We start from the raw sequence: 24,699 nt of genomic DNA on the forward strand, positions 1-24,699 counted from the left end.
GCTGGCCACACTGTTGCTGACACAAGCCAGGTGCCATTGGCCACCTGGGCACACCCGGCTCATGTTCAGCCCTGCTGACCAGCACCCCAGGTCCTTTTTCTCCGGGCAGCTTTCCAGCCTCTCTGCCCCAGCCTGTAGCACTGCAGGGATTGTTGTGACCCAAGTGCACGACCCAGCAGTTGGCCTTGTTGAACCTCACACCACGGGCGTCTGTCGTTCGATCCATCCTGTGCGGATCCCTCTGCAGAGCCTTCCTGCCCTCTAGCAGATCAGCGCTCCCTCCCAACTTGCTGTCACTCCCTGGAGCCGTCAGCCCCAGCGGCACCACAGCAGGGCCGCGCTCCGGCTCCCTGCAGCCCTACCCTGCTCTGGCCGTCCCCGGCAGCCCGGAACTGTTCCGGTACTATCCCGGTACTATCCCGGCGTTCTCCCGGGGCTGTGCCGGCGTTGTCCCGGGACTGCTCCGGGCGGGGCTGGGGGCGGAGCCTGGCGCCCAGACCACGCCCCCGAACGCGGCTACCCAATCGGAGCGGGCGAGGCGGCAGCGGGGGTGTGGTCACGGAGGGGGCGCGGCCACCGCGCGGCCTTTCCCGCCCTCGCGCCCTTCCCTCGCCGGCCGCCTGTCCCCGCGCGACGCCGCTGTGGGGATGTGGCGCAGCGCCGGCCTCGCTGGCGACGCGCAGGTATCGAGAGCGGCCGAGGGGCTCAGGGCTGGGCCTGGGGCCGAGCCCAGCCCAGCCCGGGGGTCTGTGCGGGCGTGGGTGCCCCGAGGAGCAGCAGGAGCGGGGAGTTGTGTGGCGGCCCTGGGCTTTGTGGGGTCCTGAGGGGGCGATGGCGGGGCCGCAGGTAGAGGGGAGCGTGGTGGGGGCTGTAGAGCGGTGCCAGAGGCACCCTGGGCTGGTGGGGAGTGAGTGGGGAAAGGGCTGGCAGTGATTCCATGGTCGGGGTTCGTTGCCAGCTGGGAGCTCTGCCCTGTTTGTCCCCCCCCATGTGGGGCAGGAAGGGGGAGTTGCCGTCACTTGGGTCACACCAGGCAGGCCATGAGCTCAGGTGCATAACTGGGCTACTTGACCCCTGTGAAAGAGCTTGGTGAAGACTGAAGTCAGATTTCCTACATCCAGGCTAACCTGCTGTTACTCTAAGGACTGGGCAGAAAACTCCTGTTCTCCCCTTTCTGTGTTTGTCTTTAATATACTCTTGTAGTGCACAGAGATGTGGAGGAGCTGCTTAAAGAGAGAAAATAAAACTTGTCTACTGTAACTGCAGCACTGCAAAGACCTGTGCTTACAGTGGGAACTACAAGTGAGAATTTTCTCCTTACTGTATATTTCATATCTCAACACCAGTGATTCACAGTGTGATTTATTTGAATTCAGCTTCTGCTAGTGAACAGAGCTATTTTTATGTACCAAATTTTGCTCCGTAAGTCTGAACAGTACTGAATTCTCCCTGTCATTCATGGTTGCTGACATGCAGATGGCATTCCTCTAAAGGTTCCTCTTCCGATGTGTTTATTCCATGCTTTTTTGAGACCTAGATGAGTTGAATTTGTCCAGTCATGCCACGTGGTGCTACTTGGCCTCAGGAACCTTGCCATAAGCACTTCCTAAATGCAACTTAGAGCTTATAGTTCAAATTAAAGCAAAATCTTTCTTCCATGCCTTCATTGCAGCTCTGAACCTGCAGAGGTAGGACTGACATGTCCCAAAACTCTCTGGATTTGAAAGACATCTGGGGAAAGAAATAGAGTAGGAAGCAAAACTGAAAGGAAATGTTCAATCTGAGGAAGTAGGGAAGCAGAAAAAATTGTAGGGAATGGTTGGAGAGCATGACCTCTGTTTGTCTTGTGTGTCTGGTCTTGAGAGGACAGTGGGGATGGCACATTTTATACCTGTAGGAGATGAGATTTTGGTTTGTTACCCTCCTGCCTCTGGAATAAGATGTGGTACATAAAAGATCTCATTTTGTCACTGTTCTTGATGCAGTGCAAAGCAGTACTAAGATATGTTGTAAGTTTGCTTTCTGAAAGCATATTAAATGATTGATGTTTTAGTCAAAACATGTTAAAACCTTCTTTTTGTGGGTGTGTGTGTGTATCAGCCTTTTTAAGATCCAGCAGAGTGCACATTTCTGTACATCAGAATTTGGAATTTATGGGGTTTTTTTAGCAAAACTTGCTCTGTAATTTTAAAATTAACACACGTTCTACTGGAATATGGAATGAAAATTATTTTATAGCTATAGTGTGGCAGGAGAGGAAGCTAGTAAACATTTCTGTCTTACCTCAGGATTAAATCATTTACGTGAGATTGGGTTGCAGATGGCTGCAAGTAATTTTTGCTCTTCACAAAAGATAAAGTGGTTTGAAAAAAGTAACGGTTTCCTCCAAAAGAGTTGTTGTAATTTAGGACTGAGGATCTTGCAAGTTTTTGAATTAATTAAAAAGCTGAGTAATTGTACCCTTTACGACAGTCATGAAACGACAGCTTGGTGTACGCTGCTCACATTGTAAAATGTGAGTGTGAATTTTTGCAGCATTCTCAGATGCATTGCACACATTTTGGGTGAAGAAACACATGTAGACAGGTAATATTATTTACTTTAGGCCAGAGTGGCAAAAAAATCACAGTCAAAGGGTCAACCTCAGAGACTTTTGGGTTTGATTGCTGGATAGTTCTCTGTTAAAAAGTTACAAATTTCTGAAATGATGTCATAGAGAGGAATATTTTTATCCAAGAAAAGAAATTCAGCAGAAAAGCGCTACAGGGCTGTAACAGTGTCTTTGGTTGGTTGTTGGTTTGTTTGTTTTTGTTTTGCTTTGTTGTTTTATTTCAGAAGGCTGAGACCAAAGAGGAATTTGTAAAAGTTAGAAGGAGGGATTTGGAAAGGCTGACAACTGAAGTTATGCAACTGCGGGATTTCTTACCCAAAATAGTAAATGGAGATATCCTGGGGACATTCCAGAAGCTGGATGCTATTGAATCAAGTGAGTTGCACCATCTTACAAGCTCTTACAGTTTCTGCCAGAACTGCTTAGAACAAACTGTTGTTCCCCAGAAATAGTTGTAGAGTTTGTGGAGCTATTCCAGATTCAACTGTGTTGTTCAGTGGCTGCTTCAGTAAATTAATGTGTTTGTAGTGAAGAAGATTACAGGCTGCCTTAGGAATAATCAGACATGTCAAATTAATCTGTAAAAATATTTTTCTGTGGATAAAAACATACATCATTCAGGCAGTAGGGGAAGCTGTATGAGGCAAAAAAAAAGTTTTCCCTTTGAGAAAAGGCAAAAGCATTTTGTTTTTCAAAAAGTCACTTTGCACAGAAAATGAACCCCAACAAAATAATGGTAAATAGTAGTGGATAAAAATTTGAAGGAAGAGTGAATTGATCTTGTATTTGGCCTGTTTTGTTTTTTAGTTTGTATGCTATACTAATAATAAAAAAAAAAAGATTCTGTAATAAAAGTCTTTTTACTGCTGTTCCCAAAGTCCAGTTTTTCAATGTTGGGTTTCTCTGTGCATTATTTTTTTCAAAAATTATCCCACTCCCAACATACCACCAGGTCCAAATAGGAGTCAGCTCCATCCCTAGCCTGTAGCTTACCTGCAGCTGTACAATTTACCTGGATTTGGGTTTGCCTGGAAAGACATGGAACAAGCACTGACACAGACTGAGTGTGTCTCTTGTAGAATATCAAGTAATAAATGGGAAATGAATTTGCAACAGCCAGCTAAGAAGGACCCAGATAGGGCCTCAAGGCCTGTCTCTGACAATGTAATAATATATTGGGGCAGAGCTGCCAGCTGCCTCAGTGATCCGCTCTTTGGGAAGATTCTTCCACGTCACAAGCAGGGGATGGGATCTGGACGCGTTCTCTTTATGCTCTTGCAAGGCATCAGGGTTTGTTTCCAGTTGCATTAAGATCCTCAATTCAAATCAAGATCCTCAATTAGTTTTTACCTACTTACATCCATGTCCAGTCTCGAGATTCCTCTCACTGATCCTTCTTATATTCCTTGTGCCAGGCATCAAGAAGACACTGTCAGGGCCATCCAGAGCAGGCTCGTGGCACCAACGTGGGGATTTGAAGACTCCTTGAAATGTTCTGCTGGCTGCCCAGCATTCTCTGGGTCCTCTAGGGCAGGACGTGGAGCCGAGTCAGCCTTTGACCTCTCTTGAGTCTGTCTCCACAGTGGAGATTTCTCTTGCAGGTGATGAGGTCATTTGAATATTTATTTAGGCTCTGACTATCGTGTGCCCCTACAGCTGGACAGTCAGGTGGTGATTTTTGCTGCTCCAGTCTTCTCCTGCCTCTGCAGCAAGAAATAAGGCAGAGTGAAAGGAGGCTTTGGAGCATACAGATCACATCACAGGGACACAAGCATCCCTCACTCTCAGAATGGTGCTGTTTGCTACATACAGCCTCTTGGTGTGGCATGCGAAGCTTACAGGAGTCCTGGCAGCTCCTAGAGATGTTTTTTCCTGTTGTTCTTACAGAAGCCTAATGTGTGATTTGTACATCTCCAGACTGCATCAGCTATTGCACTTTTCTGCATACTGTGAAGTGTGTGAGGTGTGCTTGAGGAGTAGAGTCTCCTGCTCCTCAAGAAGTACAGATTGTAGTCAGAGACTTCAGCACCTCTGGCCCATTTGGTTGTGAGACTGATGGAGTCTTGAATAGCTTTGAGAAACCTTGAGATCTTAGCACATTTCACTGGTGTGTGTAGGTCAATAGGATGGCCATTTCCTAAGGCTTCCCAGGGGTGATGTCTGAGATCTGAGCTTGCAATTCTCAGTGCAGCCAACACTTACTTTTCAGGCTGCTGTCAGGGTCTTTATTTAGATTTTTGCCAGGGTAATTGTTCATTTTGAAAAGAGAGTTCTGTTTTGTTCTTATCACCCTTCTCAGGAAGAGTGCTTGGCTCCAGGAGTCTTAGAAATACAGCTCCAGCAGTTTTTCTGCATTGTTATGGGTATGTTTAGTGGAACATAAACATAACACTTCACTGGGGAAGTGTTAAAAGTAGCATTTAACATTGATCTAGCATTTGCATCAGTAGAATTGGAATTTCATCACTTGTTTGCATTATTGTACTCAGTTCTCCATCTCTCAGAGCTTTGAGGTTAGACCTCTGGTGCAGAAAATCTCCTGTTATGACCTGTAACTTTCTGTGGATGAGAACGAGTCTACCTCCCATCTGAAAATAGGGGCCTCCTCTTCTTTCTTGTGCCGAGTGCCTTGTTCTGCTTTTGAGTCTTTATCTTGGGAGCAAGTGCCACTTCTTCCCAGAGTCTGATTACCACTGCATCGGTAAAGTTACATATTTCCTCTTCGTATGAAGATACCATTTCATATTTTTCTTTGCTCACCCAGGTTGCTAGTGAAAGCTGCTTCTTTCTCTTCAGAGCAAAGGCATAGCTGGGAGGTTGACTGGGCATAGCAGGGGAGTTTCCACAAATGAGGAATAGCTAGAAGTAGGTCTCTTTTCAGCAGCTTCCACTATTGTCCTTTTTTTTCCCCTCTACATAAAACATTGTGATACCTTACAGGACATCAACACATCCTTGTTTCATCTGAAGCCCTTTAAATAAAGTACAGGTTGCCTTGTGTTAACACTCACTTGTGAGTATTATTCCCCTTCTGGCTCAGGTTTGGTTCCAGGACTTTTGCAGTCTGGTGGTGAAGGATGTGGCATCTTTGTGTGTCTTCTGGCTGGATTCAGGTTGGATCCATCCTCTCAAAGGCTGGAAGTGATTCTTCTCTCTCTGGAGAGCTTGTTTCCTTGCAGGGACAGATATTTTCACTGGATGAACTTACATGGCAAGTATGAATAGGTTCTTGGCCTGCTGTAGATAAGCAGATCATGTTCTAGTCCTGCTCAAGACATCTTGCTGTCAGCTGCTTCAGACTGACACCCACAGTCAGAAGTGCATGGGACTGATTTTTCTTTACTTGACGGAAGGGAAGTTTCTTGCCACTGTCCAGAGTTATCCTCAAAAACTCAATGAATCCATTCCTCCCTTCATTCTTTTCCTTTGGATTGCAGGTTGAAAAGAAGTGAGTTGCTCAGAGAGCATGTCCTGGCACAGAGATGTTTCTCAGCAGTGAACCCTTGGCTTACCTCTGCTTTCTGCTAAAAAGTGTTGCTGGCTTAGAATCACACAAGGGCTGAGTGGAAATATGTTCTACCTCTTCAGATAAATCAGCCACAAACAGCCTTTCTCCTTTTATACAGCCTACTCAAAGCAATGTGTGTATATTTAAGATGATAAACTTGTCAATTAGGACCAAAACAGGAAGGTATTTCTTTTCAAATAGTGTAGAATTACTAAATAGAATGCCAGAAGCCAAGTCCTTTGGTTGATAAGAACATACTTGGATAAATTTAATGATGTTGTCTTTTTATGATAGAGTTTGATATGATTTTTTTGTAACTACATTAAAAAATACTGTCACATGTTAAGGGAAGTATTTAAAGTGTGTTAAGCCATAGACCAAACTGTCATGTCCAAGGGTTTGGTGTTTAAAGTGGGGTGTAATTTGGGGTTTTTTTGAACCAACCAGGGTTAGAATAGATGCTATTTAGATTTTACTTTTTGGGACTACTTAAATGTGTTTCCGTTTTTCAGTATAAATACTAAGCATCCAGGACTGTGGTTTTTAAAGAAAAATACAACACGCAACTATTGTTAAAAATATCCTTCAAAGGGAATTTTTTTAAACAGGCATCATGCTGGTGAAATTGAATACTTTTAACTTGATTTCTGTTCACTAAAATAAAGTGTCTAAATTAGAATGAATTTCTGATAACGGAAATTTCTGATAACATCAGAAGTGCAATAACATCAGAAATTAATTTTATAAGGGAATCATAAAATTTGCTTGTAACTGACATAATGTGTAAATAGTTTATAATCATAGAATCACAGACTGGTTTGGGTTGGAAGGAATCTTAAAGATCATCCAGTTATAACCCCATTGCCATGGGCAGGGACAGCTTTCACTAGTCCAGGTTGCTTATACTACTTTATAAATACTATTTTAAAGTATTTGGAATAGTTGCTTTTCATTCTTGCTATCCATATAGGTTGTAAACTGTAGATTGAAACACTCACTTTTGACTAATGTTGGTATTTTTCTTACATTTTTAATATACTCACTGACTTGGATGAAATTTCACTCATGGAGTTTTCATGAAAACCAACGTGAAAACAAAGCAGAAAACTGAGTAAATTTTTAAGTGTCTTCTCAACCCTCTGTATTTAACAGCTAGATGTGATTCTCTTAAATTAGAAACGTGTTGGTTTGCTTTCTCAGAGCTATTGCCACACAGCAGATTGTGAGATTCCCATTTAGCCACGGGGAGGTGATCTCGCACAAGCAAACGGCTGAAGCGCCTCAGTAAAGCCGCACTTGGTGGATTCTCTTTGCTTTAACGCAGGCCCGATGGTCATAATGTGGTCCTTCTTTCTTTTGTCTGATTTATCCTGTCACAGACCTGGAGAAAAAGGAGGAGGAAATAGAGCAGCTGAGAATGGATTGTGAACACTTCAGAGCCCGTCTGGAAACAGCCCAGGCAGATTGCATGAGAGAGAAGAAGGTAGATTTGCTGCCAGGATATTGATACCTGTGTGTTTGAGTTTTACTAACAGAAGCAGTACTGATAAAATTTTCATGTTCATGTCACAAAATGAATCCTCTCTCAAAAACAATCTGGGATTTCTATCCATATAGTCAGGTGGTGAGGAAAAAGCCTGTAAGGTCATAACTGCTTTCCCTCCCACCCCCTTGGTATTTCTAGAGCGAAAGGATCAATATTGTAACTAGGCAAAATATGGTAAGATGCAGTACCAGAAAGAAGTCAATGTGTACAAACAGAGGTACCAACTGTCTCCCACTGCAGTACAGGATCCTGCATAGCTGCAGGGATCTCTCTCAGCTTCCATACTCTGGGAGAGTAGAGTTGTATGGAGTTGTGCTATGGGTTCTTGGCAGGGCTTGTCTTGGTATATATGAACAAAAAAATCAAGCATTTTGTTTATATTAACATGTTGTAGTAAAACACTGGGGTATTTTTGAGCATTGTGGTATAGGTGGAATCAAGAGGTCCTTCACAGAATCAGTTTTTTTGACTTTAACATTGCTATAACATATTTGCAAAGAGGGCAATAGAAGATAATTTAAACAGTGCAATGTGCAGAATGAAACCAGCATTGCTTGGTTTGCTGTGAGCTGTGTACCTTTGTCTAGTGTTAATAGTCTTTCTCAAAGCACCTATTGATCCAATTGCCATGTACAGCTGAGAATCAAAGAGCAATTTCAGGGCTTCTTTTGCTCTGTCAATATTGTATTTAGTGATTATGAGAGGGGAGATTCTTGACAATGAAGGAATAGCAAGACTGTGACTTCTCAGACTGTGAAACCATTTGGGTTCAAATGAGTCTCTGTGAGAATCAGTGGTGATTATCTGCTGCAAAAGTTCATTTCCTTGGAGCAATCTTCAGTAGTCAGCAGAAGCTCACAGTGTTGGGATTGTACAGCTGGCATTTGCCAGCCTTGGGATTGCACAAAGACAGATGAACCTACAAAACTTACTTTGTTTTTGAAGAGGAATAATGAAGAGTTCAGAAATGCACTTTTAGTGCACATCTGCATAGAAAAGGCACTCTGGGATGAAGTTTGGTATGATGGAATAGTTGTCAATCTGGATGTTCCTTATTTCAAAATAAGTATCTTCTGGGATAGCTGTTGCAGTTCAGCAGTAGGTACAGGGTTCATTTTGCTGTGCACTGAGGTCTTCAGTTGTGTAAGCACCCAAGATAAAATCCCTGTAAGACTGAATGTTGCTGCTTTAGATACTAATGAAGAGAGTCCCTCCCATTATTCTTGTTAATACTACGAAGTAAAGTGCAGGTGGTTTGCATTTATGATTTCTTGGGGATGAGTTTTACTTAAAGCATGGATAGTTTACTGGGAGCAGTTATTTTGGTGTTTCTGCTCAAAGCTCTTCTCTTCATGTCTTTGCTGTTGTGCAGTGTGTGGCAGTTCTCTGAATGGTTCTCTTAAATACCAGGAAGGTGTATATGAGTGGATTGTGCTCATGATGGTGTGAAGTCCTTTAGCTCTTCAGGGTACGACAAGATGGTGTGTGTATACAAGTGATTTTTGTTCCTGGTAGTGACTTTCCTGGTGTTCTTCATTTGGTTGCTGTTCTGCTCTAGGCATCCTTGTGTACAGTTTCTGAATTATCTTCTATATGTTTATCTTCTAAAGGAGAAGAAAATGATTCACTGAAACAAACATAAAATAAATGCATTTCTGGTTGAGCAGTGTCCTTTTCTGAGGCCATCATAAGTCAACATTTTGCATTCCAAACTCTCTGCGCAGAGCTGTATCACTGATTAGGGAATTGCTGTGCGTTCTGAACCTGAGCAAAACTTCAAGTGCACGTGTTATTCTTGGCTAATGTCTCCTTTGTCTGTCTTTTTGCAGTTCCATACTTGGGCACTGGTGTGTTCTCGTGCCTTGACCTTTTCCTGAAGATGGTGGTGTTGCATAGCACAGGGATTGCTTGGTGATGTGAACTCTTAGGAGCGTTGTTTCCAGCCAGGTTATTTGCTTTTGCAGGCTCCGTTTATTTTCCTGGCTCTTGAATGTACCATTTTGTTTTCCTTGCTTCATATCTTTGTTCTGGTGTTGCTTTTGATCTGTTAAAAATTCTGGCATTTCTTCTGCTGGCTTTGCACACTTGTTGGGGGATCTAGATTTGGTATTACTGGGTTTTATGTCTTACTCAGTATTAGCATCCAAATGCAAATAAAATGTATTGAAGATACATTTCCCTAAGACTAGGACAGTGTGGAAAAGACAGGGAGAATATAGGGATTAGGCAGGAAGATGCCTGAGGACATTTTGTGGATGCACATGGTGGCAGAAAAGCTGATAGGCCTGGCAGTGAGTCATGTAAAAGATGGAATTTGGCTAATTTGCTTAAAAAGGATCAAAGTATTAAGAAGTAAGAGACTTTTCCTGGGAGACTCTGCCTATGGAATCAGCAGCAAGTGTCAGTCTTTTGCATATATAGGTGAGAGAGACTCACTGCAGAGAGTAAGTGCACACAGAAGTCTACTTGAGAAATGAGATTTGAACTTTACAAATCCCTACCTGCATGTTCCATCAGCAGCAGTGCAAATCAGGCTGGTAGGTGTGATCAGGAGGCTCAGCAGGCAGTTGGTGACAGAGCACAGGCAGCTCTGTACTGGTTGCTACCATATTGTGTAAATGTTCAGGTGAGTTTCTCTTTCTATTCTTTCCAAACCCTCGACATGAAGCATTGAGCTGAACCCCAAAAACGACAAGATACTTAAAGTCTTGATGACAATACATGGTTGAAAGTCTTGTTCTGTCTAGTTGCTTTCAAAACTGACATAGAAAAGATTCCTTCTCATTTCCCCATACACAAGCCAAACACACTGGGAAGGCTGAGCTGAGGAAGGTGTGTTCTGCAGTGAATTTGAAAATACTATGTCAGTAAAAAGGGCAAAAAAACCCAGATCCCTCTATTTTTTGACATTGTGCAATCTGTGATTCTCTCTCTTTTAATACATGAATTGGCATGATTTTTCTGGACTGGCCTTGGTCTTTTCCCTGCAGCACTGTCTAGTACCACCCTACCTGGAAGGTGCTTGGGAGCCCCCACCCACCCTGAGACACAGACTGCTGAATCCCTGCCTTGATCTCGCTGTCTGTGCTGGCTCAAAACCAAGAAGTGCAACAGCTTTGCTACTCCGGTGGCAGCTGGTGGGAAGACAGTGAGACCTAGAATCCTGCCCAATTCCATGATACTCTTCCAGCCAGCTTCCCATGTGATTGGAAGAAAGTACTGCCAAATGGATATTGTGCTTTAGTTTGGTTAGGGTTGATCTGTTCTCTCTTTATGCTTTGTGGCAAGAACCACTTAGCAGTTCACTTAAGTGATCACAGAATCATTGTGTCACAGAATAGTTTGGACTGGAAAGGATTTTGGGGTTGTCTTACCTCATTCCAACCCCACTGCTGTGGGCAGGGACAACTTCCACTAGACCAGGTTGTTCAGAACCCCATCCAACCTCATGGATGCACAATGGTGCCTCGACTTCCTTGCAATGGAAGGTCCTCCAAACTTCATACATTAGGTGTGTTTTTTGGGAACTCTGTCTTGCTTTGACACTGCTGCTCAGGACTATGCCAACAGTAAAGAGTTTGAAGACACCAATATTTATCCTAGATATCCAGCAACTGTTCCATGTTGGCTAGAGCAGAAGCCTGTTTTGAAAAACAAAACAACCCTCCCGTCCTGTAAGATGTTTCCTGTATCTTTTGTCAGGTGTCAGGAAAAGCTGGCCCCTGATGCTGAAATCTCCTCTCTCTTGAAGAGACAGGGATCTGTTTGCTCAGGGGGAGATGTCTCCTATCACGCTTCTCTAGGTGCCACTCCGTCTCGGTGGGTCACTTGGTTTGACCTTGTGGACAGTTTCTGGTTCCTGTCAGGCTGCACTGCTTAGAGACAGCTCAGGAGAGAAGGAACATGTCTGCAGCTGCTGTGGGTTACCCTCCATTTCAGAGGTGGCCATGATTGTGTTTCTTGTTCTGTCCCTTGTGGCAGACATGAAGTGCAACCAAAATTTCCTTACGTTGTTCCAGGAAAAACTGGACCTGCGGCAGCAGCTGAACGAGGCCAAGCAGCAGCTCCTGCAGCAGGCAGAGTATTGCACAGAGATGGGAGCAGCAGTGTGCACCTTGCTCTGGGGGGTGTCCAGCAACGAGGAGGCTGTGAAATCCATTCTAGGAGCAGTAAGTATGGCAGGTGAATACTGACCCCTGGTAATGCTCTTAGGCCTTTAAAACAAGGATCTTTAAAATAAGGACCTTGCTGTGGAACACACTTTAAGGATGTATTTCAGAAACTGTCTGGGCAGCAAGAATGTTTTCTGGTTTACATGTTCTTTGGGCACCATCCATTCTCATTTAAGAAGGGTTGGAGCTGTGAAGTGTTACAAATAAATGCAGTAATTCATGATTTTGTTATCAAATGAGGGTTATCTGTTTTCCACCACACACAGCTAAACGGGAAACAAGGCTACAGTTAGCACAATATAAGTATCTTCACAAGCTAACAGAAGGAGACAATAGTTCCTGGGCACATGCAGGAGTTTCCATGGCTGTAGGGAGCTTGGAGGACCTATTTCCATTGGGAAAAGACAGATCCATTGGTTCTCAACTTCTATAAATCCTTCTGCTGCTTTAATACGTGAATGACTCTTGGAATTTTAGAGACCCTTACTGTTCATGGATTTTATTAAATCATCAGTGTTAAACATGGGCAAGTAGACTATTTGAAAAAAAAAACCAACAAAAACAAACCACAAAACCAAAACAACAACAGTAATGACAATAGTAATACTGCAGCTACCCAGTTTCACTGCCAAGTGCAGCTGATGGAATTAGGAGGGATTAGGGGACCAGGCCTGATAAAAATATGATTTTCATTCTTGACACAGCCAACATGAGAAGAAATTGCTGTATTTAATCTGAGTGAACTGATGCCACAGTTTCTTTTGGCTTGATTTTTCAGCAGCATGATGAACAGCTGAGTGAATATGATTAGTTCATTATAGTAAGTGGTAAACCAATATGTTTGTAAGAGTTGTTCTAGCTGGGTGCTCCAAAATACAATTACAACTTTATATTGGATATCAGAAAGCTGTACAATGATGCCTTTTTAATGATAACTTCTGATGATTCCAAATCCAAGCAGCAGCAGTCACTAGGAAAAAAAAATCTGTAAAACACTGTATAAAGCAGTTGAAATTTAAAGAACAAGGCTGGTTGTTAAAAGCAGTCTTAAGTATTAAAATTCAATTGAATTAGTTAAAAACAAAATTGCTGCCTGAAGATTTGTATAAAAGTAAAAAACCCAACTGTAAAGATGCAGTACTTTGGGGGTTAGGTTTGTTTGAAATGCAAAATACTTCTCCTACAGTCATTTCCAGCAATCATTAAAGCCTGTTGAACTGCTGTACTTCTGGTGAAGATCATAGCAACATTTGGGGGCATCATTTTCTTGTGATGGTGCACATAACACTGTAAGAAATGTGCCTGGGCTTGCAACAAGACTCCTAGGAAAAACATAAATGGATTGTGTGGCATTGTGTCAACCACAGATTGCAACTGGCAGTGAGTCAGGTCATTAAAAGATGATGGAGATTTGTCATACAACATATTTGGTTTGGGTTATTTTGGGACAAGTTGTACAGCTTGTAGCTTCTTCCCTCCTCCCCTGAGAAGGTGCTGTGAGCTACGCAAATGTATGAGAGCATCGAGGGTGCTTTGAAACTGTTGCTGATATTTACGCACGTGGGGAAGGTGGCATCAATTCATAATCGTGTCATGCCTCAGGGAACAATGCCCAAGCTTTTTTCAGTCTTTGAAGCAACACAGAAGTGGGTCTTTCTTACAGTCCTGTAATGCAAGTGGACTGAAATGACGTTAGTGACCAATATATGTTTTGTGTCCGTACGGATTGGGAAGATCAGAACTTAAGCAGCAGATTTGAAATGTGACACAAGTAGTTCTCAAGGCAGTGGGGGAGAGATGCCTGCTGGTTTTGCCCACATGTTCCTAGAGAGAATTTGAAGAAACACCCAGAGGAGCATCATGATAGAGTTTTCAAGATTTCCTACCTGCATGTACCAAAAAAAGAAGTAAATTAATTCCCGTGAGATTGTTTTGGATGTCTTTCAAAAAGCTTCAGCCAGATATGACGGGCTTCTCACATGGAAATACAACCTGAAGGTTTGATTTCAGAGCAGCATCAAGGCTTGCTTCAGCTTGAGAAATTTTGGATCCTACAAGGTGTTTTGCTACTTCAGTTGTCTGATATGGTGACAAACGACTTTATATTTTGTGGCAGCAATTTTTCATGTTACCTGGAGTTTTCACACAGGAGTTCCACAGACAGCAGAGGGTTCATTGCACCATCTGAGCTCAAGCACCTTAATGGCTGCTTTCAGAACTGTCGTTATCTCAACATATGTGGGTGAGACATTCTTCAGTCCCACGAAAATGCCGTCAATTAATAAGGGACTGTGCAGAGTGCGTAATGTTTGCTATTTATAAACCTGCTAGGTCTCTGCTGCAGCTCTTCAGACATCAGCACTAGTTAAGTAGTGGCTGTCTGGAAAGAAGGATCAGCAGAGAGGACACCAGTGAAACCTCAAGAGGCTGGCAGATAGGTTTCTTGTTTTCTGTGCAACATACTGACTACTCAGGGTGCTTAGTACCCTTATGTTCCCACGAGAATATGTATTTTCATAATAACTTGTAGGGCTCTTCATTTTCACTCACACCCTCTTGCTTCTTGAGCTATAGTTGCTGCTTGTTAAAATTGCCATCCTTGAGGAGTGGTGCCCATATAAAAACTACATCCAGCACATGCAGAATTGCACTTGTTTTCCTCCTCTTTCTCCATGATCCCTTCATTTCTCTGATTTTGGGGCCACAGTGTCATTTGTGAAGATACTGTGTTGACTGAGCCTGTTTTTGTCCCCTCTTGCTGAATTCACCCTGCAGGAACTATACATCTTTAATGTGCGAATGTGCAGCAGTGGAGGAATAAATAAATGTTACCACTAGCTTTGCACATACTGTGAAAGCAGTAATTTTGCAAAAATATTAACATTTTCAGTCACTTTACAAAATGAATAAAAGTTCAGGCATTTCTTGAACTCTCCCATTGGGTCACTACTGGGAATAACTACAAGTTTCAGCTGCTTCATGGAACAACCTATTAAAGTTATTAAGGAAAAATTATCAAAGACACTGGGAAACCCAGCATTATGGGCTCTCTGCCACACTGTTTTGGTTATGAAAGCTTCATCCTCTGTGTGAAAGAGAGTTCCAGCAATGTTTTACTAGTCAGAATTACCAATGAGCAGAAACAGGTCTCTCCATCCTTCTTTGTGGACTCTGCACCTCTGGCCAGGCTCTTTGACCTGCCCTGAGCTTTGTACCAGGTGGAGCTCCCTCAGCTGAGATACCTCCAAACGGAGCAGGATTGCAGCTGAGGGGACAAGACTGTCCCATAATTACAGCCTGTGCTCCTGTTTGTGTGTTCTCCTGTGATCATTATTCTTTCTCATGTGACATGGCTGACTTAAATTCAACCTGTGACCCAGGAGAGACCTCCATTTCCTTTTCTAAAGAACTTCTGCATAGCCTGTTACTCTCCATCCTGTACTGAGCAATAATGAGTCCTATTAGGATCCATTTGAATTCTGCTTTTTTTTCTGGATACTTCATTGTTTTCTTAGGAATTTCATGTTAAGTCTCCAGTCTCCAGCTGATTTTGACAAAAGCTACTGTAGTAGGCCAGATAAATGTGAAACACCTGGTGCAGCTACTGCAAAACAAGGAGACAATATTCTCACTTTTGAAAATAAGCTTTAATTCTGCTGGTTGATAGATATTATTGTGTGCTTAGGAGGTAGATATGCAATGGTTCAGTTTTATGAATAAATGTAGCATTGAGTAGTTTCCTGTTTTCTTCTGAGGTAATGGGGGATCAAACATCACTCAGTGAATACCTGGTATTTTCTGTTATTTATTTGAAGTAACTGAATGCTTCAATAGTTTGGAAGATTGTCTAATTTTACTGTAGCATCTAATAATTATAGTTGCTGTAGTGTGTGTAATCTTTCTTCTCCTCTTGCAGAGTAAAGCAGTAAAGTTTTTCACAATCACTGCCCAGACCATGGAGAGCTTTGTGAAGTCATTAAGTGAAGACATGAAACAGCAGGATTTGGATTCTGAGGAAAATCAGTTTGTATTAGCTTTGGCAGGGATTGTAACAAGTAAGTTAATGTTGTGTCTCAGAATAGCATTCCACACGTACTGGGAATGTATATTGCCTCATAGAAGCTGCAGTAAATACAGCTTTTCAAAGTTAAGAAGTCAATGTTGATATCTTGGGTGACTTTCTGCTTTTCTAAAGTTCTGGCAAATTTTGTTACTAACAATTCTGCTACAGGCACTTCTGTGCTGCCCGTGACATTAAGGGTTAGACAGGTAAGAGCCATTGAGTTCTGAAATTCCCTATTGCATCCTTCAGTCTGGAATGAAACAAGGGCCATTGTACCAGTCCTGTGTGCTCACGTTAGTCTGTACACATCAATTGACTTCGTGAATCACCAGAGATGCCAACATGTGCAAGATTACGAATTGCACATGCTGCAAGTAGATCAGCCCCAGCTTAAGGCATGGACTAAGGATTTTAAAACTGCTTAAAAATATGGTTGCTGTCAAATACACCACACTTTCACTGTATAAGAGAAGTAGAAGGTAATAAACCTGACTTCCATACTAAGTATTTTTTTTTTAGGGCCAGAAAATAAGTAAAAAGTCACATATCTGCTGTAGAATGATTGCCCTTGGCTTGGGAGGCTGTGAGGCATAGGGTTGATACATCATCTGCATTTCTGTGAAACTGTAACTGTCAAAATTACACTAAAGACATAACGCAAGAGAGATGAAACAATGGATATTTATACAAATAAGTGAATCTTGAATGAACAACTTTTCTGAAAATGGGGTTTTTAGCTGTTGGTGTGTCATCAAAGAGTGTAATAAAATCAATATGTGATGCATTATGCCGCTGTTACTATGGGGCAGGTGTAAGGGAAAATAATAAAGGAAAGTCTGCTCTGGAGTAGTAGCCTTTGGAAATAATTTGGTCTTTTGGTTTGTGCTTGAATAATGCCACACTTGGCAGACAGGTAGGAAAAGAGAATTTGAGTAGATGTTGACAAGAATTTTGGTTGTGTAGTGTGCCAGGTGTATTGAATTGAGTGGTTGTAAAACTCTGGAATCCTGTTTCTTTAAAGTGGAACCTATAATGATCAACCTTGTTTCAGTCACACTTTACCTGTGGATGAATGCAGCCTTTTGTTTCATAATTTACTGTGTTGCTATTGGGACACTGGGCATTCTGAATAAATTCTTTGGTTACCAAAGCAGAAGTATGAAGGAGTTCGACCAGTGTTTGCTGTTCAGTATTTGCTATGTAGGTGAATGTAGTCTGAAGTTTACATAAGTGCCACAGTTCATCCATTACAGCTGACATATCTTTTTAGTGGTCCTGATAATTAGCAAAAACTTTTGTTTGAAACATGATTTTTGGTGATGTTTTGTGCTCTCCCACAGACGTGGCTGCGCTGGCGTGTGGCCGTGAATTCCTGGTCAGTTCCAGTCAGGAATTACTAGACACAATGATGCATCTCCTGGGAGACATGAAGCCAGGACTCTGCAACAAATTCAAAGTGTATGTTGACTTTTTTTCCCCTTTCAAATGAAATGCATTATCTTGCAGTGCAGCTCAAGTGATGACAGTAGTTTTCCCACTCTCCCATTATTCCCTTCCTGGAGAGAAAGTTATTTTCTCAGTATCATTCCTTGCAGCTTTATCCAGGTTTTGTGTCTCTTTGGAAGTCTCTTAAGCATTGTAATATTGTAAAGGTGAGCAGGGGTGCTCTCATCTACCTTGGGAGGGGGTCGTGAGTTGAGTGAGAAATAAGGAAGGTGTGAGGTCAAGTTTTGCAACAGAGAGGATGTGGGAAATGTGGACTCATATTTATTCCCTTCTAATATGAAGTGTAAAATGTCACATGTGCTTAGTGAAGAAAGTGAGTTATGGAGCAAAAATGAAATAATTTTTGATTTCAACTGAAAAAGACTCACCAAACACTTCAGTCTGTAAGAGGCAATGCCTGTAAAGTGACCTTGCAAAACAGCTTTAAAGGCAAGGCCCTGTTGCGCAGTTCAGATACTGCAGAACTGCTTTTCAGCTGATGGAGAGATTAAATAAACAACTGTCTTTGCCTTTTCCTCCAAGACCTTGTAAGCTGAGGATGTATGGCCTTGACTGAACAAATTACTGTGGCTTAACGAATGGCTCATCTGCTGAACTGTGGGCGCTGGTCCTGTACACCTGGTTCACTTGTTCATGAGGATAGTTTGAGCCACTGTTGTGGTTTTTTCCTAAATACACAAGCAATTCATACCCCAGGCAGCTGTCACAGCTCAGCTGACAAACAGCAGCCCTGTCAGCCACAGTAACTTGATCACATCCAGGCACACATTTAGGCAGGTTGGATGTGATAGTCTTGAAATCAGGCTCGGTCTTCACTTGGGAGAGGTTTTATCTTGCCTAACCCCAGCTGTCAAAGAGGGGGATGTCAAGCATTTGCTGACTGACTGGGCTCCTTCCCACAGTCACTGGGAGGAGATGGTGCTGTCAGGTGATTGCTCATGTGAGGGGGAGCAAGTTGCCCTCTGAAGGTGTTTGCCTTTCCCTGTTGGCTGATGAGGGGAAAGCTGAACAACCTGTGCTGTAGATAGTGGCTTGATGATTTGAGATCAGTTATTTACTCCTGAGTGTTGGGCTTGAAGGTCAACAGAAGGGATTTTTTTGATAACATCCCAACTGAAAGAATTCTATGAGAATCTCAGTTTAAGAAAGGAAATTTGTGACTTCATGTGTATAAAAAAACCAAACCAACCAACCAACCAAAGCCAAAAAACAACCCTTAAAAGAGGATCCATACTGTTTCAGAATCGGTAAATAGGAAAAAAAAAGAGGACTTTGAGAGGAGGAAGGAAGATACTCCTGCACACACACACTGAATTTCAAATGGATATGTGTCTATGGGTCCAGATAAACTGGTTTTGATAATTTCATATTGTATTAATGTAATTTGATTTGAGGGCCTTTCTTTTGAATTGATATTTTGGGTTGCTTGTATTTATGCTTCAAAATCTGCCTGCTTTGCAGAGGAATTGCCCGTGGTGATGTAAACTTGGCTGCCATGCAGCACTGCTGGTAAAATATACATAGAACAATCCCATGAGGTGGCAAGGAATTCAACAGGTGTGAACTTCTGGGCTAACAAATGGAGGGAAGCTTGGAAAAGAGGTTGCTCAATGTAGTTGATAAGTGAGAAATATTAAGCATGTGTTACAGTAGCTTGAATGCAGTGCTGTGATGGTATTTTCTGATATCCCACAGAATCAACTTTTTTTTTTCCTTACTCTGGCACTTGCCATTGGATAACAAAAATTGCTGTGTTCTGGCATTAGAGCAAATGCCAGAAAGGACATTTCTTCATGGCCTTGTCATAGAACGGGAGAGCCTAATTTGCTCAAATGTTTTAGTGCAAAATGATTCCCTGTGTTTGTCTTTCATGTCCATAATCAAAAAAAAAATCCTTTTTTTAATGAGCTCTGTATTTGTCTTGTCACTGCTCAGTTCTAAAAACCTGTTACTAACACTAGATTTTATTCTTGTCCTCTTGGGGAGTTTTACAGTCTCTCAGCCCAGCAAAGAAGGGTCTGGGGGGTTGGTTGATTTGTTTTTATGTTGTTCTTTGCATGTAAGGTTTTTTAGCTGCTGGTTAACCTTAATCAGCATTTTCATAAGCAGATGTGTCAAAAGAACTCCCTTTTCTCCTCCCATAGGGAACATAAGCCAGGACAAAATGAAAGACAGCTGTGAGACAAGGATATGAAGGTTGTCATAAATTCTAGTGCAATTTCAAAGTTACATGAGGATGGACTCTGGAGTCATCATAAATAGTGTTTACACATAGATTTATATACATATTCATACAGACAGATACGTTTTTAAAACTATACCTCTCAGATGAAAATGTCTGTTCATTATTCTGGAAATGCAATGTGTTTTTCTTAAAGCATAACCATGGTGTTACATGGGAGGATATCAATTTATAATCCAATCAGTTGAAGAAAAAAATTTGGCTTATAATTTTAAATGCTATGGTTGTCTTTTGCTTAGCTTTGAGATTTTACAATTATTTTCTAACTTTTATTTTCAAAAATATTTTTTATTTCTGTGTGAAAAATCAGGGGAAACTGTGAGTCTAATTTTACACACAGCAGTATCAAAGTAAGCTGATGAAGAGGGGAGTTCTATTTCCTAGTTCTAGCAATCCTGTGTTTTATTTGGATGAATATATAAATAAAAAAATACAGGGAGAAGCTGTCACTTACTCCAAAACTGCTGTGATATCCACTGTAGTCTGTGAGTATGGAGTAAATATATCCCAGGTATCAATGTGAGTGCTGGGACTGAAATCTCAGGGGTGTCCTTGCCTTTCTGAAGTTGCAGATGTGAAAGACTAGTTATTTTTCTCATTGATGTAGGGTTTGTTCAACATTTGTAATTGTAACACAGTCAATAAACATCTATGTAATTGTTTGTAGCCATAATTAAATGGTTAAGAATATTCAACTTTGCTTTTGTAGCAGTTGAAAGTAGCCAGTAAAGAGACAGATTAGTACATAATAGTACATTTTATATACTAATCCCATGTATTAACAAGACGGGAAGGGGCTTTAGCTGTGCATTTAGTTCCAGGTTTAAAAGAAAGCATTGACAGATACAGTAGTACAAGATGTTAATTAAATTTGGCTTGTCTAAGTAGGAAGATTATGAAATGCATAATTAAGACTCACTCCACATTAAAAAAAAAAAAAAAAAAAAACAACACCAGAAAGTATTGTTTATCCACTAATCATTTTTGTCAGGTTTGCTTCAATGAGCACTTTTGCAATTATTATTCAAAAAATGTTTACTAAAATTTACAGGTCCTGGAGGTGAAGGTGGTTGTAAAGGGCCTGGAAATGTTTCTCTGTTGTACCTAGATGAGTGTGTTTAATTAAATATTCTGTTACATATTCATATCCCACTGCATTGGCTTGTGGGGTGTTCCAGCACTCCAAAAACCTCAGCACTTTCTTGGATCACCACCACCAGTCCCTTTTGTCTGCACAAAGCAAACAAGTGAAATAAAAATACAAACACAGCAGTGCCTTTTTACGTCACTTTATTTCTAACTGCAAATGTCAAACAGATTAAGGGTGAAAGACATTCTCAAGAAATGTTAACATTGCCATTACAAGATGATGGTTTATTGATTATTTCCATTCTGGCTGATTATAGGTAGTGCTGTGCTCTTTTGTCAGGGCTTGTTCTGGAAGCCCAGAGCTGCAGGGGCTGGATGAAAAGCGGTGTGTGGGCTCTACCAGCTGAAATTTCAGATCCAGAGCACCCCTCCCTGCTTGGCAGTGGCCACTGGTGCAGTAGATTTAATAAATCTGCTCTTCCATCTTTCTACTGCTTAACCAAGGTGATCAAACTCAGGGCACATAAATGACACCTCTTACAGCTCAGTTTAGTGTGCCGTGGGTCACTGCCTTTTCTGCTTTCTGAAGGTGTCCACAGAGTGTCCCGAAGTCTGCTGGTGGCATAGGAGCTTAAGCCATGAGACCTTGTTTGAGAACTGGATGTGAGGCGTGAAGTCCATTTGGAATAGAATCATTTCCCTTTTGTTTGGACATGGTGGCAGTGCAGTGACATGCAGGTTTATCTCAGGCATGAGAGAGCAGTAGCCAAGGTGGCTCCAGGACAGAGAACATTCCCCTCCCTGAGACCTTCCTACTCTTGCATGGGGTATTTTTTCATGTGTTTAGAATATGTGATTCAACAGTAGAAACAAAGGTTTGCACAACATTGCTTATATATAATTTGAGATTCGTCTCTTTTACTAAAATATAAATTAGTAGCACAGGGTTCTGCACCGGTACCTGCTTGACACATGGCAAAAGATGCTGAAGCATGCAAAGAAATCAAAGGCCATCACATCTTCTTTCTTTGAATTCTAGGCTAATGCTAATGTCACTTTACAATGTGAGTATCAACCTGAAAGGCTTGAAGTACATCAGTGAAAGTCCAGGTTTTATTCCCCTGCTTTGGTGGCTGTTGAATGGTAAGTTCCTCTAAGAAGCTTGTAAATCATGACTTTCAGGGCTTTGTAGATTTGCAATAGGTGTTGCAAGTAACAAACCAGAAGTTTTTATCTGTAACCTGATTAGCTTTTGACAGAATAGAAGTAAACAAAAAGGGCACATAGCTGGAGGGAAAAGATGTGCCTTTCCCACAAAACTTTTGGCACTGTATGTAATATTTCATTAATGTAAAATTTAAGGGCGGTAGATTTAAGAATTGGGAGTGGAGAAATTTGATGGAGTAGTTTAAAAAAAAGCCACCTGTGTCTTCCCATACCAACTTTAAAATAAACTTTAAGGGGAAACTACATACCATTTCACTACCATTTAACAGAGGAGTTTGTGGGAGAGAAGCCAAGTCTGTAACTGCACTGACCCATTGCAAAAGTGGCCCTTTCTGAGGAGAGGCCTTGTGCTCTAATAGGATTTGGGGTGCCAGGGCTGGAGGACTATTCCCAGCTGTGTCTTTGGCCAGTGCAGGACTCCAAGGACGTCAAGGACTTGTGTTGTCACTGTCAGGTACATGAGTGACATCAAGGCTCTGCTCTTTGGGAGGCTTCAAATCGCTGTGCAGGAGCCAGCGGGGATTGATGTTCCAGTGTGCGTTGGACTGGGCTGGCAGCTGTGTGCACAGCTCGTGAGGGACAGCAGGGGGACAGAGCTGTGACACTGCTCTGCCTGGGTTTTCTCAAGATTTATGGGGAGATTTTGGTGTGCAGATAGGACTGGGGAGGTTAATTATCCCTCTGTGCTGCTAAACCCCTGCTAAAGTACGACTGGAAAATACTAACAGCAGCTGAAATGAGAGAGATTGCATCTGCTTTTTCCAGAAATTACTTTGATACTGAATTTTTGAAAAAAGCTTTGGTTAGGGTTGGTAAACTGAAAGCTATTTGTATAGCTCATGGTTCCCTTAACTATTTTACAGAAAATGTAGCTGCTCATGCTTTTCATCAAATAATTTCCTGCTGTGGAATGTCACAGGCTCGCTCTTCCGAGGTCTCAGGAAATTAAGTAATCCTTGTAAGGGAAAACACCATTTCTATAAAGGTTTTTAATATATTTTGAGAAACATGTGATCCTCAGAGACCATTAAATACTTGGTCCTTTGTTCAGCTGTGCTTCGAAATTTAACATGTCTTAGTCCAGGTTTTCCTTTTACTTTATGTTGGCTAATATATACATAAGCTGTTCTAGCAAAAAATACCAACCCAAAACACCCTCTTAGTATCCTGTCTAACTGTGGGTTCCCAAATGTTCCCTTCCAATTTTTGTGATAAAAAAGATAATCATTTGATGCAGTCTGTTGTCTGAAAAAGATCAAGTAAGAGGATGAAATGGAAAACATTTATGATTAATTAAGCTACTAATGGAAAGGCTACTCTGCAATTTGGAAGTGCTAATTGTTTATGGCTGGGTTGTAGAAAGAAGGATGATCATGGCTAATTCCTTGACTTTTTGGATAATAAACTTCTTCAGTTACAGCAAGGGTGGAAGATTCTCAGATAAAGCACTTCTGCAGGTTCAGATCCCCGACTTTGGAGGAAATCTGCTTACTGTCAAGAGAGAGCACTGGCTGGTTTGGATATCAGATGAGAGGTTAGATGCAAGACCTGATCTTGTTCCCATCATTTTGTGTGAGATCTCCATAGTTTTCTCAACATTTAATCTATTTCTAAATGTCTGTAGTCATAAAATTCAGCAGCTTCCGCCCACTCTTGCTCCTCTCCCGTTTCCCTGACCAGCACCTTCAGGTTCTGCTAGCCAAGATTCAGCTCATAAACACGTGGAGCTGCTACAGCATAAGGTCCTGTTATTTCCATGCAGGAGAGTAGAGCACTACCCTGTGCTGGCAGAGTATCCTGTACGTGCTTCCTGCCTGCTGGAAGCTTCTTCAAAGCCTCTTTTGATTAAGGCTTATGACATGACTCAGCTTTCCAGTTTTGTATGCTTTTATCACCATTCCCAGTAAGAGAAGCCCCAGAAATCAGCCTCTGATTTTTTTTTTTCATTTTCAGAGAATTACCCTGTTTACTTTTCCATTGCCAATCTACAAGTGTTCGTGACCTCAGCCTATATGCATCAGGCCCATCTTTCTCCACTGCCTTGTATGCAGCTGATAAATCCCTCAAATTCCTTCTCTGAGTTCTCAGTTTCTGCCCATCCTTGTCCCTTGAAGAAGAATGTCCTTCCCGTTAAGTGAAGAGAGCAAATAATTGACTCGATTGTCTTTATTTTCCTTTGTTGTATCTAAAGCAAAGAGGGATTTCATTCAAGTTGTCTCACAGCATTTTTGAAGAGATAGAAATGTGCCTTGATGTTGAATACATGGATTGGAAGAGAAAGAAGGGAAAAAATCTAATGAAGGTTCCTAGTGGAGTAGGAATGTTAACAGCAAACTGTCCTGTTGTCTTTGGGAAACTTGGATGAGCTGGTGTGGCTTCATGTTCCCTAACAAGAATTCTTAGTACCTCTTTCTGCTGGAGGCTGTACTGATCATAGGAGAAAACCAAATGTTTGACAGAATTTTTGAAGATAATGCAGATCTCTAGTTTTAGCGCTTTATCAAGTGGGCTGTCTTTTTCTTCCTTTTTTTTTTCCTGCCTTTTTAAAACTGCTTAAAAGATGGACACCCTTCAATAACCAACACTGATCACTGAATCCTCTGTGTAGGTATCAGCTGTGCCTGCCTACACCTTCCCAGCCTGGTGCCAGCATGAATGATGACTCAGATTTCTGTCCGTGGAGCAGCCTGTGGGATCAATAGAGTTCTCCTCTTGTGGAGCACCATTTGTTTGCA

At 41.8% G+C, this 24,699-nt stretch overlaps 1 protein-coding gene across 8 annotated transcripts in view; it reads left to right on the top strand.

The window, feature by feature from the left end:
- The first annotated feature begins 189 nt into the window (after window positions 1–189).
- The window catches only part of LOC121672917 (heat shock factor 2-binding protein-like), a 58,817-nt gene continuing 34,307 nt past the window's right edge, over window positions 190–24,699 (top strand). For 3 of the 8 annotated variants that reach the window (XM_042045837.1, XM_042045829.1, XM_042045835.1), the window contains exons 1-7: window positions 576–683; window positions 2,836–2,986; window positions 7,499–7,602; window positions 11,685–11,834; window positions 15,754–15,892; window positions 17,241–17,358; window positions 21,777–21,880. In XM_042045837.1, coding sequence (XP_041901771.1) covers window positions 648–683; window positions 2,836–2,986; window positions 7,499–7,602; window positions 11,685–11,834; window positions 15,754–15,892; window positions 17,241–17,358; window positions 21,777–21,880 — 802 coding nt within the window. In that variant the 5' untranslated portion in view covers window positions 576–647. Of the gene's footprint in view, window positions 684–1,203; window positions 1,303–2,835; window positions 2,987–7,498; window positions 7,603–11,684; window positions 11,835–15,753; window positions 15,893–17,240; window positions 17,359–21,776; window positions 21,881–23,378; window positions 23,904–24,699 lie in introns of those variants that run through there. The other 5 variants (XM_042045832.1, XM_042045834.1, XM_042045833.1 and 2 more) reach the window with 5 other exon arrangements.

This window comes from Corvus kubaryi, unplaced genomic scaffold (genome assembly GCF_017639235.1).
Source record: "Corvus kubaryi isolate FWS band 111438036 unplaced genomic scaffold, C.kubaryi_AGA036_p1.0 65038, whole genome shotgun sequence".
Classification (NCBI taxonomy): Eukaryota; Metazoa; Chordata; class Aves; order Passeriformes; family Corvidae; genus Corvus; species Corvus kubaryi.